General features: G+C 40.9%; 1 protein-coding gene across 1 annotated transcript; it reads right to left on the bottom strand.

The window, feature by feature from the left end:
* Positions 1–7162: 7162 nt before the first annotated feature.
* On the bottom strand, positions 7163–11007 carry LOC146619041 (extracellular calcium-sensing receptor-like). The gene is made up of 9 exons (XM_085370173.1): positions 10838–11007; positions 10235–10529; positions 10043–10129; positions 9690–9959; positions 9267–9476; positions 8893–9168; positions 8387–8614; positions 8177–8300; positions 7163–8073 (listed from the first exon to the last, which is right to left on the bottom strand). The coding sequence occupies exons 1-9, from the start codon at positions 11005–11007 to the stop codon at positions 7163–7165; spliced, it is 2571 nt and encodes an 856-aa protein (XP_085226299.1).
* Positions 11008–12553: the final 1546 nt, after the last annotated feature.

Genomic DNA, 12553 nt, shown 5'->3' with positions numbered 1-12553 from the left:
TAACCAGGTAATTTTCCGTCACAGCTACTGGCACCTCTTTCACACACCAGTGGCAGTGGAAGAAGTCAACTAAAAGGTGCAGTTCTGATGAACAATTTCAGCTTGTTCACCTTTCACCCACAATACCCCCTTTCAGTCCCAAAACACAGTTACGGTAGCATGCAGTGCGCGCACTGTGTGTAAGCATTCTCCACGACACTGCGCATCAGCATGTCGCCCGTCAAACTGTCGCTGTCCTGCAAAACTCTGGTTGGAACTTCATCACCCACCCACCCTACAGTCCTGACTTCGCACCCAGTGACTACGACCTGTTCCCAAAGTTGAAAGAACATTTATCTGGAAGCCGATTCTGTGGCGGCGAGCGGGTATGACATAGGCATTGTAAAACTGCCACTGGGTCTACAAAAATGCATCGACCAAATTGACGATTATGTAGAAAAATAAGTCTTCGAACTTTAAAATGATAGAATAGAATAGAATAGAATAGAATTCAACTTTATTGTCATTGCACATGCACAGGTACAGGGCAACGAAATGCAGTTTGCATCCATCCAGAAGTGCTTTAGTGATATAGATATATTACAATATATATTAGCAATAATATAGATATGTGAGTATATTACAGAAATGGGTCTATTATGGTATGTTATAATGTACACGGTATGAAGTATGTTGTGAATATTCTATAACTATAAGTATGTACAGGCTGTAGTGAGTACAAGCTATGTACAGGATATGAACAGGATATAAATATGAAAAACTATACAGAATATGAAATGAAATAAATAACTTTACAGAATCTGGGATATACAGCTATACAGAAATGGGAACTATGCAAGTTGTAAACAGTTGTAGGATTAAAGATTATCGAATGTACAGAATGATTATTTACACAGAGCTATACAGTAGTGCAGTTAAGATAAGTGAGGGTGTAGATAGTTTCTACAGAGGCTATATAAAGTGCTAGTGGTTGTGAGTGGTGGTTCAGTCCATGTTATTATTGTGTTTGAGGGTACAGTTGTCCATTGTGGGTGTGTGTATGTTCAGTCCATGAGTTAACGTGGGTCAGATGTCAGGAGGCAGAGTTCAGGAGTCTGACAGCTGTGGGGAAGAAGCTGTTCCGGTACCTGGTGGTCTTAGTCCGGAGGCTCCTGTGGCGCCTCCCAGAGGGCAGGAGGGTGAAGAGTCCATGTGATGGGTGACTGGGGTCTTTGATGATTTTCCCAGCCCTTTTCAGACACCGCTTCCTGTAGATGTCTTTTATGGCAGGAAGTGGTGCTCCGGCGATGCGCTGGGCAGTTTTCACGACCCTCTGCAACGCCTTCCGGTCCGAGGCAGAGCAGTTCCCGTACCAGACTGTTATACAGTTGGTCAGGATGCTCTCGATGGTGCAGCGATAGAAGTTCACCAGGATGTCTGAGGACAGGTGGTTCTTCCTCAGAGTCCTCAAGAAGAAGAGGCGCTGGTGAGCCTTCTTGACCAGCTTGGAGCAGTTGGTCGTCCAGGTGAGATCCTCGGAGATGTGGACTCCCAGGAACTTGAAGCTGCTCACACGCTCCACAGCCGTCCCCTTAATGTGGATGGGTGGATGTGGGTCAGCATTCCTCCTGTAGTCCACGATGAGCTCCTTGGTCTTCTCGGTGTTAAGCAGCAGGTTGTTTCTGTCGCACCACTCAGCCAGACGATCCACCTCCTCCCTGTAGGCGGCCTCATCGTTGTCACTGATGAGGCCAATCACCGTGGTGTCATCTGCAAACTTAATGATGGTGTTGGAACCATCAGCAGGTCTGCAGTCGTGGGTGAAGAGGGAGTAGAGGAAAGGGCTCATCACACAGCCTTGTGGTACACCGGTGTTCATTGTGATGGTAGATGAGCAGCGGTTATCCAGCCGGACATGTTGGGGGCGGTTGGTCAGGAAGTCCAGTAACCATTTGCAGATGAGGGAACTGATACCCAGGTCTGTCAGTTTCCTGATGAGTTGTGAGGGGTGGATTGTATTGAATGCTGAACTGAAGTCTATAAACAGCATTCTGGCGTAGGTGTTGTTGTTGTCCAGGTGTGAGAGGACAGAGTGCATTGTGATGGAGACTGCATCCTCTGTGCTCCTGTTCCGGCGGTATGCGAATTGGTGGGGGTCCAGGGTGGGGGGGAGACAGGATTTGAAGTGTGCTAGGACCAGTCGCTCTAAGCACTTAGTGATGATGGGGGTGAGTGCTACTGGGCGGTAGTCATTGAGGCAAGATGGGTTGGAGTTTTTGGGTATCGGGACGATGGAGGTGGATTTGAAGCAGGCCGGTACCACAGCGTGGGCCAAGGACAGATTGAATATGTCTGTGAGCACTCCTGCAAGCTCCCCAGAACACGCTCTGAGAACACGCCCGGGGATGCCATCAGGGCCTGCAGCCTTGTGGACATTGATCCTGCTCAGCACCGCTCCTACATCGGTGGGGGAGAGAGTCATAGGTTGGTGGTCTGGCGTCATGTCTGCTTTGGTTGTGGTTGTGGGGTTCCCTCGCTCAAAACGAGCATAAAAGTTGTTGAGCTCGTTGAGGAAGGAGACATCAGAGGATGCGGGGGAGGGTTTGGTGGTCCTGTAGTCTGTGATGGTCTGGAGTCCTTGCCACATGCGTCGGGGGTTGGAGTCGGGGGTTGGAGTTGGAGAAGTGTTGTAAATATTATGGAAAATAAATGGTTGTTTGTATTAAAATAATCTAAAATAATAGGAGGCCTTACTTTTGGGATTGCCTTCGTAATTTAAACAAATTCAGAACATCCAGACATGGCTCAAAAATTGGATTATTTGCAGATGACATTGTTTTAATGCTGTCCAAATTGAAGAGTTCAGTTCTCCAGCTACTCAAAACAATTAACTCATTCAGCAGCATCTCCGGTTATAAAATGTATTAATCCAAATTGGCCATTCTCTTCTTTACACATTCTGAAAGAATTAAACCATCCATTTAATCAATTTTTCAAGTTGCCAAAGACAGCCTTACCTATCTAGGTATAAAAATGACTCCAAAAATAGATGAATTGGTATATGCAAACTACACTCAAGCAATTAGCTCTGTTGTACAATCAATCAATAGATGGTCTATGGTGCCAATCTCTCTGTTTGGACACGTAAACATACTCAAGATGAGTGTTTTCCCACATTTCTTGATCTTTTCCAAGCCATTCCTCTCAGCCCACCAGATGACTTCTTCACAAAGATAAAAACAATCTTCAATAAATGTATCTGGAATAACAGACAAGCCAGATTATGCCTATCGTTACTATATCTTCTGTATGATAGAGGGGGCCTAGGTATACTAGACCTCAAATGGTACTATTGGGTTGCCCATCTCTCTACAGCCAAGTTATCTTGGGTGAAATTTAGAAAGGACAAGCACTACCTCCTTACTGCTCAATTCTTACCTGTATTCAGGAAAATATAAAGATTTGATGTGCTTCAATGACTTGACACAGAAATTTGGCATTCCTCCTAAACATTTTTTAAAATTTCTTCAAATCAGAAGCTTTATTTCAAAAACTCAAAAATCTCTAACACTGTCTACTCTAAACTCATTAGAGGACACTGAAATAAACAACCACCAAAGGAAGGGCGTAATATCCCACTTTTATAGTAACGTTAGACACGGCTCTCAAACATTCTCATGGTGTCAAGGCTTAAAATGTAGTATACCATAGAGGAATGGCAGAAAGCCTGCTTGAAAGCCCAAACACAATCATTAGCCAATTATATTGGATTAGTTTAAAGTAGGTGTTTATAGAGAACATATGTAACTCCAACACTGTTAAACAAATTTGATCCTAACATTCCAGACATATGTGTTAATTCAAGTTCAAGTTCAAAGTTTATTCGCCACATGCAGTGGCAGGTTGCCCTGCAGTGGAATGAACCCGCCCCCCGACCTTACACATACAACACAGACATCACATGGGGATACAAGTCAGAGAACGGTTGCATTACAGAAAAAACACTGAAATGTACACTACAATGGGAAAGGTACAAGAGGAAAAAAAGAGACCTCTACTCATGCTGGGCTACAGGAGGACAGCATGAGAACAGGAAACAAAAAAACTCCTCTGCACAGAAAAGCACATAAATGTCCACAGTACAACATTATAGAGCACGTGACCAGCAACAGGGTTGGGTAGGGGATAAGGAGTAATCCCAGGCAACACAACAGTCATCCTGCCACTGCGCCGACTCTCCAGCGCGGGCCCAGACCCACCTCGTGTTCCCAGGAGGCAACAAGCATCGAAGGCATTGGAAGGGGAAGGGAAATGTGTGAGTGCTTATCAGTGTAAGTGTATGTGTGTGAGTGTCCATAGTTCAGCTGAGACAGTGTCCTTCACCCTATCAGGCTAAGTAAACAGTCTGCTAGCCAATCCAGGTGGCCTTGCATGGGATGGGAAGAATAGTCATCACACAGTCGTTATCAGGAAGTTTTTGTTCGGCTCCAGCCCCAGCTGGCGCCATGGTGTCCGCATGTTGATGTTGTCAATTTTCTTTTTATGCGAGCAGCTCAGAAGAGAAGAATTTCAAGCTGTTCTTAACACTCCGACACTGGTCTCTCAATCTCCGGTTGGAGAGCCGCAAGCCTCCCCATGATGGTATCAAACTTCTGTTCCATGGTGTTATCATTCTTTTGATTCTGAGACCCCACAACTGCAGTGAGCCGTTCTGCGATGTGATCCAACTTTCGCTCAAGGGTCTCATTTTGAGTAGGCCTCTCTTGGATGTATCCCAACATACACTCAATGGTGTTGTTTTGAGTCTTCACAGCAGCTGTAAGCGTCTCCAAGGTGTTAACCACACTGCGTTCGTTGTGAGAGGCCGCGTCTCGTCCTGTCGCTTCGATTCCAGCGGGCAGCTTTGGGGAGGTTTGAACAGCCGGTTCCACTCTCTTATTTCTCCGATAAGTCAGGGCCAATCCAGCTCCAATCAGCAAGAACCCTGTTATCATGGTTCCGAATATGCAGACAGCCTCAGATCTCAAAATGGTGGAGCATTGCTCAAACTCTTATAGCCTCTGGTTCTCCCACCTTATCATAATAGCCTAAACATTCACATGCTTTTCTCTCACACGGCGCCTAAGCTACGATCTTGGCTCCCCGTTTATCTGCTCCTGCTGAGTTGGGGCAGAAAACTCCAGTATATTCTGTTCTCTTCTAATCAGACAAATAAGGCGATGACTTTCTGCAAACAGTATTTCTTATAACATCATAAAACAATATCATTCATCCACAATAAATCAGCAGTCTAATGTAATGCAAATCAGTTTAACGAATGCAATAGTTATCAGCTTCTTCTAATTCAGGAGAATAATGCAAACTAAAACTACATAATAATTCACAATCTTTAATTAGGGGTATAACATGGCATAAAATAATATTATAATCTAACAGTAGATATCTTCAGCGTCCTCGATCAACAGTCCCGCCAGGCACATGACCCTCCAGTTCTGCCACCCATCCATCGTGTATCCGGCAGGGAAAGTCCCTCCAGGGCACTCGGGCTCTCCCGAGCCCAGACTCCTTGTTGAGAAAAGGGTGTCAATAGCATTCAGAGACCAGTTGATCAAATCCATAATTCTCTTTTAGGTTTTAGAGAACGACAGTGAGAGACTGTTCGAGGGAAAGTAACACACACGAGACAAGACAAGGACAAGAGGCTAATTGTGGGGACAAAGGCACACTAATGCATTGCCTGTGGGAATCTTCTGAAACCCAAAGGTTTTGGAAAGAAGTCTTAGATGTAATTGCGCATATTACAAGTGTTAAGCTGAATCCGTGTCCTAAATTATGTATTCTAGGGATCTTCCCCACTGAAATGCAATCTACTGCTTGTTACAAGCAAAATACATATAGCCAAATCTCGGAGATCCATTACTAGACCACATTTGAGAACTTGGCTGTTGACTTTGTCCAAATCCCAAGCTTTAGAGAAACTTACTTTTTTGATTAAGGGTAAACATGCTTACTTTAAAAAGATGGGGAAAAAAAGTGGGGAAATTTTTTGTCTTTTTTTCGAATATCGAGCGATGACCGACAATGAACAGATATGACTGTACCCATTTAATTTGCATGGGAGATGTGCTGTTGTGGTTTTTGAAGATAGCCTGAGGAGCTTGCATGTGCTGGACTGTTCAATGGTAGGACAAGAGATGGAGATGTTAGATTGATTGCAATGAAGGAAGACACAGCTCATTGCTACAGCCGTTTTATCGGATCTCTCTCTCACTGACTTGGAATCTTCGGACTAAACTCTAGCCTGAAGCCCTGGGGAAACCAACTTAAAACGTATTGTCTCACTGTGTGTTCTTTTAGCACTGTCTGTTTCCTTGTTTGTTTGGGGGTTTTTTTGTATGTGTGTTTTTTTTTTAATAATATGAGGCCATATTTCCATGAGTGAGTGTATATATCAGTATGTGTGTATACACAAGCTGGCTATACTTGGTGAGTGCACACTATTATTATCTACTTAATTTTCTATTTATTTTTACATATTTTATTTTATTTATTGATTTTATTTTGTTCTCTGTCTACCTCATTTAAATCATTTTCTTTAATCATGCTTTAACTTCAAATGCCACTAAATTCTGCACTGAGGCTCTTCCAAATAACTGTTGGGAGAAACCTCTAAACATCCTGTCACCGGGTGAAAAAAACCCTCCTCTATCGTCACAGTACCATCAATCAGAATGCGCAATTCAAATCAGGTGAGATTCAAACAGGTCAAGCAAGAAAGCAAGAAAGAAAATAGCTGCTATGATATGTATGAATGCATAATAGTGAAAGCCAAATGTCTCAATTGCTTGTAATCCAAAATTAGCGCTCAAAAATGAAAAATCCTTGTATTTAAAAGTCGCTAAACCGGTCATAAAGTTTAAAATTCTAACAACCTTGCATAAAATTCATTTATTTGAAAAATGGGTCAAAGCTTCTTTGTATCTACTATTTCTGTTGTTGATACTTTCAAATTCATATAAGAGTATTATAAACCCTAGTCAATATACATCACATTTAGAAAGACAAGATATACAAGTATAAGCAATATGAGTCTTGCATGAATCTAATTATTTATATATTCATGATTTATTAATTTATATGTATTTATTTTCATGCATGCATTTTAATTTATGTGGAAACATTTTTACGATTCAGCACCACAACCCATTAAGGCCTTTTTTGTGTTGATCTCCGGTCTCATCAGGATTATGTAACATTTGGGTCCAAACAGTGTGATCAAGAGTCCAAAACTTGAGGCCAGGATGGCAAATACCTCCACTGCATCTGCATAATTTCCCGGTGAGCTGATATACACAGGAACAAAGGCCACCCACACAGCACAGAAGATTAGCATGCTGAATGTGATGAGTTTGGCCTCATTAAAACTATCAGGGAGATTCCTTGCCAGGAATGCAATAAGAAAACTGAGGACAGCCAAAATGCCAATATAACCCAATAACACTGCAAAACCCACAGTGGACCCAACTGTACACTCATAAACAATCTTATCATTTTGGTATTGGGTGTTTTTATATGGAGTTGGAGAGGAAGAAACAAGCCAGGTAGTGCAGATGGCTGCTTGAATAGATGTAAGGCACAGAACTGTTCCTCTCTGCTGCGTAACACCAAACCACTTCAGACTGGTTCCCCCTCCTGGCTTGGAGGCTTTGAACACAGCCAGAACAACTATGGTTTTTACCAGGATGCATGAGACACACAGCACAAAGCTGATGCCAAATGCTGCATGTCTGAGTTGGCATGTCCACATCCTGGGTCGTCCAATAAACAGCAGTGAACAAAGGAAACATAACTTGAGTGACAGCAAAAGCTGGAAACTAAGTTCTGAATTGTTGGCACGTACTATGGGTGTTCTGCGATGGTAGATAAAGATCCCTAGAACAACAGTACATATAAATGTGCCCAGTAAGGAGGCTGCTGTCAAACAAATACCCAGAGGCTCAAGGTAAGAGAGGAACTCGGTCTTCTTTGGAACACATTGGTCACTCTGGGGGTTTGACCAAAAATCCTCTGGACAACTGGTGCACTCCAAGGAGTCTGATAAATAGGAAAAAGATGAAGAAAGGGGAGGATGGTAAAATGCATATTATAGTTAATATGAATTAAATTAAATATGGCATGTTGAAAGATAAACACTTACTGCTCTTATTAGTGACTTTTCCCTCAGAACAAGGGATGCAGTCAAAACAACATTTAGGTTCCCCCTTCTTTCTCACCATGTGGGTACCAGGTGGACAGCTCTCACTACATACTGATCGAACTGGCTGTTGGACAAACTTAAATATTACTTACTAGAATGAAATTCACTGTACATGTGACAAAAGGTAAAGTCTGAAAAGCCATTTATGACCTTTTTTGATTGAAAGTTCCAGAAGATTTTGTCTTCATCAAGTATGATTTCTTCATCTTTGAAAGTTGACCTCTTAACCTCACCCACATTCTGAACTTTAGTGCTTCCATCAGGGAGCCACAACCAGTTCATAACATCATAAATTGGCACCACATCACCATTTTCATCAAATGACACTTGATCACCAAATGGAGTGGAGAAATTTACCCTTTCCAAGTAATAAAGAAGCTGTTAAAAATTATAAATTAATAAATTATAAAAGTAATATATAAGAAATAGATTTCAAAGTACAGGCAAATTAAATCTAGCACTTGTTATACCTGTACATATAAATGCATTAAAATCCAATTCTAAATTAAACACGGGACGTCTCTAATCGCCATATATATGCATATAAGTTAATGTGCTCTATTATAAATAACATATCCTACAGGGTGCATCTTGTTCTGAAAGTAATTATAGAACAAATGATTTACTCATAGATGGAGTATAAACAAATATCACACCTGCCATGGCTCCAGTGATTGTAAAGTGCCACAGCTGTGCCCACTGAAAGGCCCTCTTCTTGGCTTGCACTGCAGCATGTCATCAAGGGCATATGCCAGAGCATAAACAGCTTTGTACACATTGTACTCAGGCCGGAGGTTGGAAACGTCCAAGAACTTCGTATTCACATTTTCTAGATCTTCCTGTCCAGTGCATAGTGCACCTCCACCTTCCATCCAGCCTGGTGGAGCTGGAGAAAATCTGCACTGGAATGTGAATTCCCAGAACTGATTCACCTGAAATATGTTATTGGCGAATTTTTATTTTATGCTTTGTTTTAACATTGACAACAAAAAATTCTTGCAACTACCACAGTAAATTTTTAAACTCTCACCATGCTGTTTCCATAGTTATTATTGTGATGTAGATCAGGACGTATTTTTAATAGGAATTCCCTGAGCCCTGGTATTTCTCCTCGTCGAATAGCAATGCCCAGTGTACCACCCAGGTATGGCATGAGCTCAGGTGTTTGGAGCACAGCACCTGTTGCTGTCCAGCCTTCACTGGCCAACCACTGTAGGCCTGTTACATTCTGCTTGGCTACCTGTGCATTATATATTACCAAATGTAAGAAGTGATCATTCCACAAATACTTTGGTGACATTAAGATGTGACTGAAGTATTTCCTGATGTTAAAACTTATTCTATACCATTTGTGTTCTGTATTAATTCAAATAAAAATGTAATACATCTTTTACACAGAGTAGAGATGCAGATTTTCATAACAAGAAATAATCAGATTCTTTTAAAATTGCACCTCTTCTATAAGGTTTATCATGTGACTCAAATGTACAAAGGCAATGACCACACGAGCTGTTGATTTTTTCATCACATCCACAATCCTCCTCAGTTCATCTGTGTCTTTGTCCCAGGGTAAAACTTCAACGTAGGCAAGGCAACCTTCTCCAGACAAACTGAGCTCGGATTGTAAGGATCTGGCTGCATGAAGTCCATAATCATCGTCAGTGATGAGCAGACCTGCCCAAGTCCAGCCAAAATGTTTTAGGATCTGAATCATAGCACGTACCTAAGTGAAAACAGATTAAAACATGAGTGCTGCTGATCAGCTGCTGTTGACGTTTTGTATTTGTCCTGATTGATTTTTTTAACCTGGAAAGCATCACTTGGGATCGTCCTAAAGAAGGATGGATACTTTTGACGGTCAGTCAAACAGGAACATGTGGCAAAATAACTCACCTGTGAAAACCACAGACAATATATTGTACATTATTTTTGACATTGAATTTACAGTTAAATCAATATAACCATAAATAATATTCTATGGTTAAACTGAAAACTTACCATGGGTACTCTGTACAAACCTAAGACGCTGGAGATAGCAATAGAACGTGTAGAGGAAGTTTCACCCACGATCGCTAGGACTGGAGGTTTTCCAACACATGTATTATGTAATATAATTTGTTCCTCTTGACCACTGGCTAATGACAACGCTCCACGGAATCCAATTCTAAGTTCAGCACAGTTGTCATAAAGAGTGTATCCCACAGTCACATTAGGCAGCAAGTTGGAGTTGTTGTTGATCTCATCAACAGCAAAAGCCATGGTTTGTGCTTGCCTAAACCCCTGAACATAGAAACTAATAAAAAAACATTTTGATTTGAAAAATACATCATTAGAAAACATGTTACAAAGATACTCATACAAATAATTAAGGAAACTAAATAACAACAATTATAGGGATATTTTAATGAAAAAATAATCAAGAACAAGCTTCAGTCAGTATGCGTTATTCTGAGCGTCAGCGAAGAAAACAAAGTATAGTTACTTTAGACATAACATTTATATTTAAATTAGCATTAGGTTTGTCCCTGTTCTCTCTCTTTTTGTTGTTTCCCTGTCATATTTACCTTGTTTTACTTCCCTATTTCACCCTGTCATACTTACCCATGGCAAGAAGGTTGTTGTGGCTGTGAGGTAAAAGACAGGTCAGGAACACTTGAGAAAAAGTGGACTGGAAACAATCCACCCAGGATGACATCTCCACTCTTGTGCATTATGTTTAGATGAAATTGCCCCTGTAGCTGACATGAGGAGGGAAACACAGAAGAGGACATAGCATAAAAAAAGTAGGAATACAGCAAAATGAACAAGAGCAAATTACTTCGTAAAAATGAGCTCATGACAGCTTTCAGATTTTCTGACCTTAGTCATTGCATTTTATTGCATTGCCATTGCCTTTTATTGACATGAATCGTGCACACCGCCCTTCAGTGAAAATCAAGAAGAAAGGGCAGGGCTTAACCGTTTAAGACCTACCATAGAAAAGTCCGCAAGAGTTTACTTTATATTTTTACATGCTGTAGTGCCATTTTTGGGAGCATTTCAAGTTGCTATACATCAATACAACTGTTATAGCCCAAATTTTAATAATATGTATGCATTAAGTCCATAGTAACTACATAAATTGCAAAAAAGTGCAATAAACTACAAAAAAAATTAAAATTGTTTTTGTTTTGTTTTTTACATATATTTCTACTTGGAGAAATTTAAGAGGTTTATCCCTCAAAACTTTAAATACAAAAAAGTTGCAAAAAATAGTTTACAACAACAGGAAATTTATTTTGAGTGTCTTCATAGTTTTATTTTTGAGATACACCATTTTTTATATACTGCAGAAAAAACGAAAAACAATCCTATAATGCAAATTTGCAAAACAAAAACAGCATGTGCATCAAAATAAACTATTTAAAGTAGTGCAATTTGAGTCCTAAGCATCCCAGAAACTATTCAGAAAAGCATAAAGTCAAACATAACTTTTAAAAACATCAAAAAACATCAGTATGGGCTTTTAAGGCCTACAAGTAAAAAGCTACATTTTCCGCGAAAATGACGTCACTTCCGGTTTCGGGCAGGTAATGTCGGACATGCGATTGTTTGCGCTGACGTCTATTTTAATGTAGGAAGTGTTATGAACAGCTGATCGGATCGGCAAAGCGTGTTTCTGGAATATTATGTTTTTGTTCCTGCAAGCGCTTTTTATGCAATTTTTGCAAAGCTATATGTGGAAGGAAACCGTGACCTAGGTCAAGCTGATGGCATAAGATGTATGTACAACTCCTCCGGTTTCATATGCAAAAAATATTATTGTGCTAGCTTACGTGGTTCCGGTTCTACGGGGATTTAAAAATAGTTACGCAAAACGGAGCGTGCCCGCTCCGACCGGCTTTAAAGAGTTAAATACTGATCAGATATTACTTTTGTATCCAGGCAGATTTAGGTAAGATTAGGCAGATTTGAGTGTATTACTTCTCAAGATGACCTCAAGCTCACAAAATATAATTTATTTTTGTCTATGGTTTCATTTTTGTTAAATATCATTCTGTTTTTCAATGGTTATAATAGAATAATGAATGTTGTGTTGGTTCAACCAAGACACCAGGTGCACATGGAGCAATATGTATTGTGGTGAGCTGGGAATCTTACAACAAAAGACCCACACAGAGGTTGAGCCTGCAGTTCTACCCCAAGTCACGAGATTACACTAGCCGCTCCCAATACGCCATAATATCAAACTGTCACGGCTGGGAAGGCGAGCCGTGTGGTGTGGAGGAAGGAGGACCCAAGATGCAAGCAGTGGATGAAAATGCTAGTGAAGTTTAT

This window comes from Diplotaxodon limnothrissa, linkage group LG14 (genome assembly GCF_057381915.1).
Source record: "Diplotaxodon limnothrissa isolate DT_005_m linkage group LG14, D_limnothrissa_male_GT1.1, whole genome shotgun sequence".
NCBI lineage: Eukaryota > Metazoa > Chordata > Actinopteri > Cichliformes > Cichlidae > Diplotaxodon > Diplotaxodon limnothrissa.
Note: the sequence above shows the minus strand (reverse complement) of the source record. Positions and strands in the feature narration are given on the sequence as shown.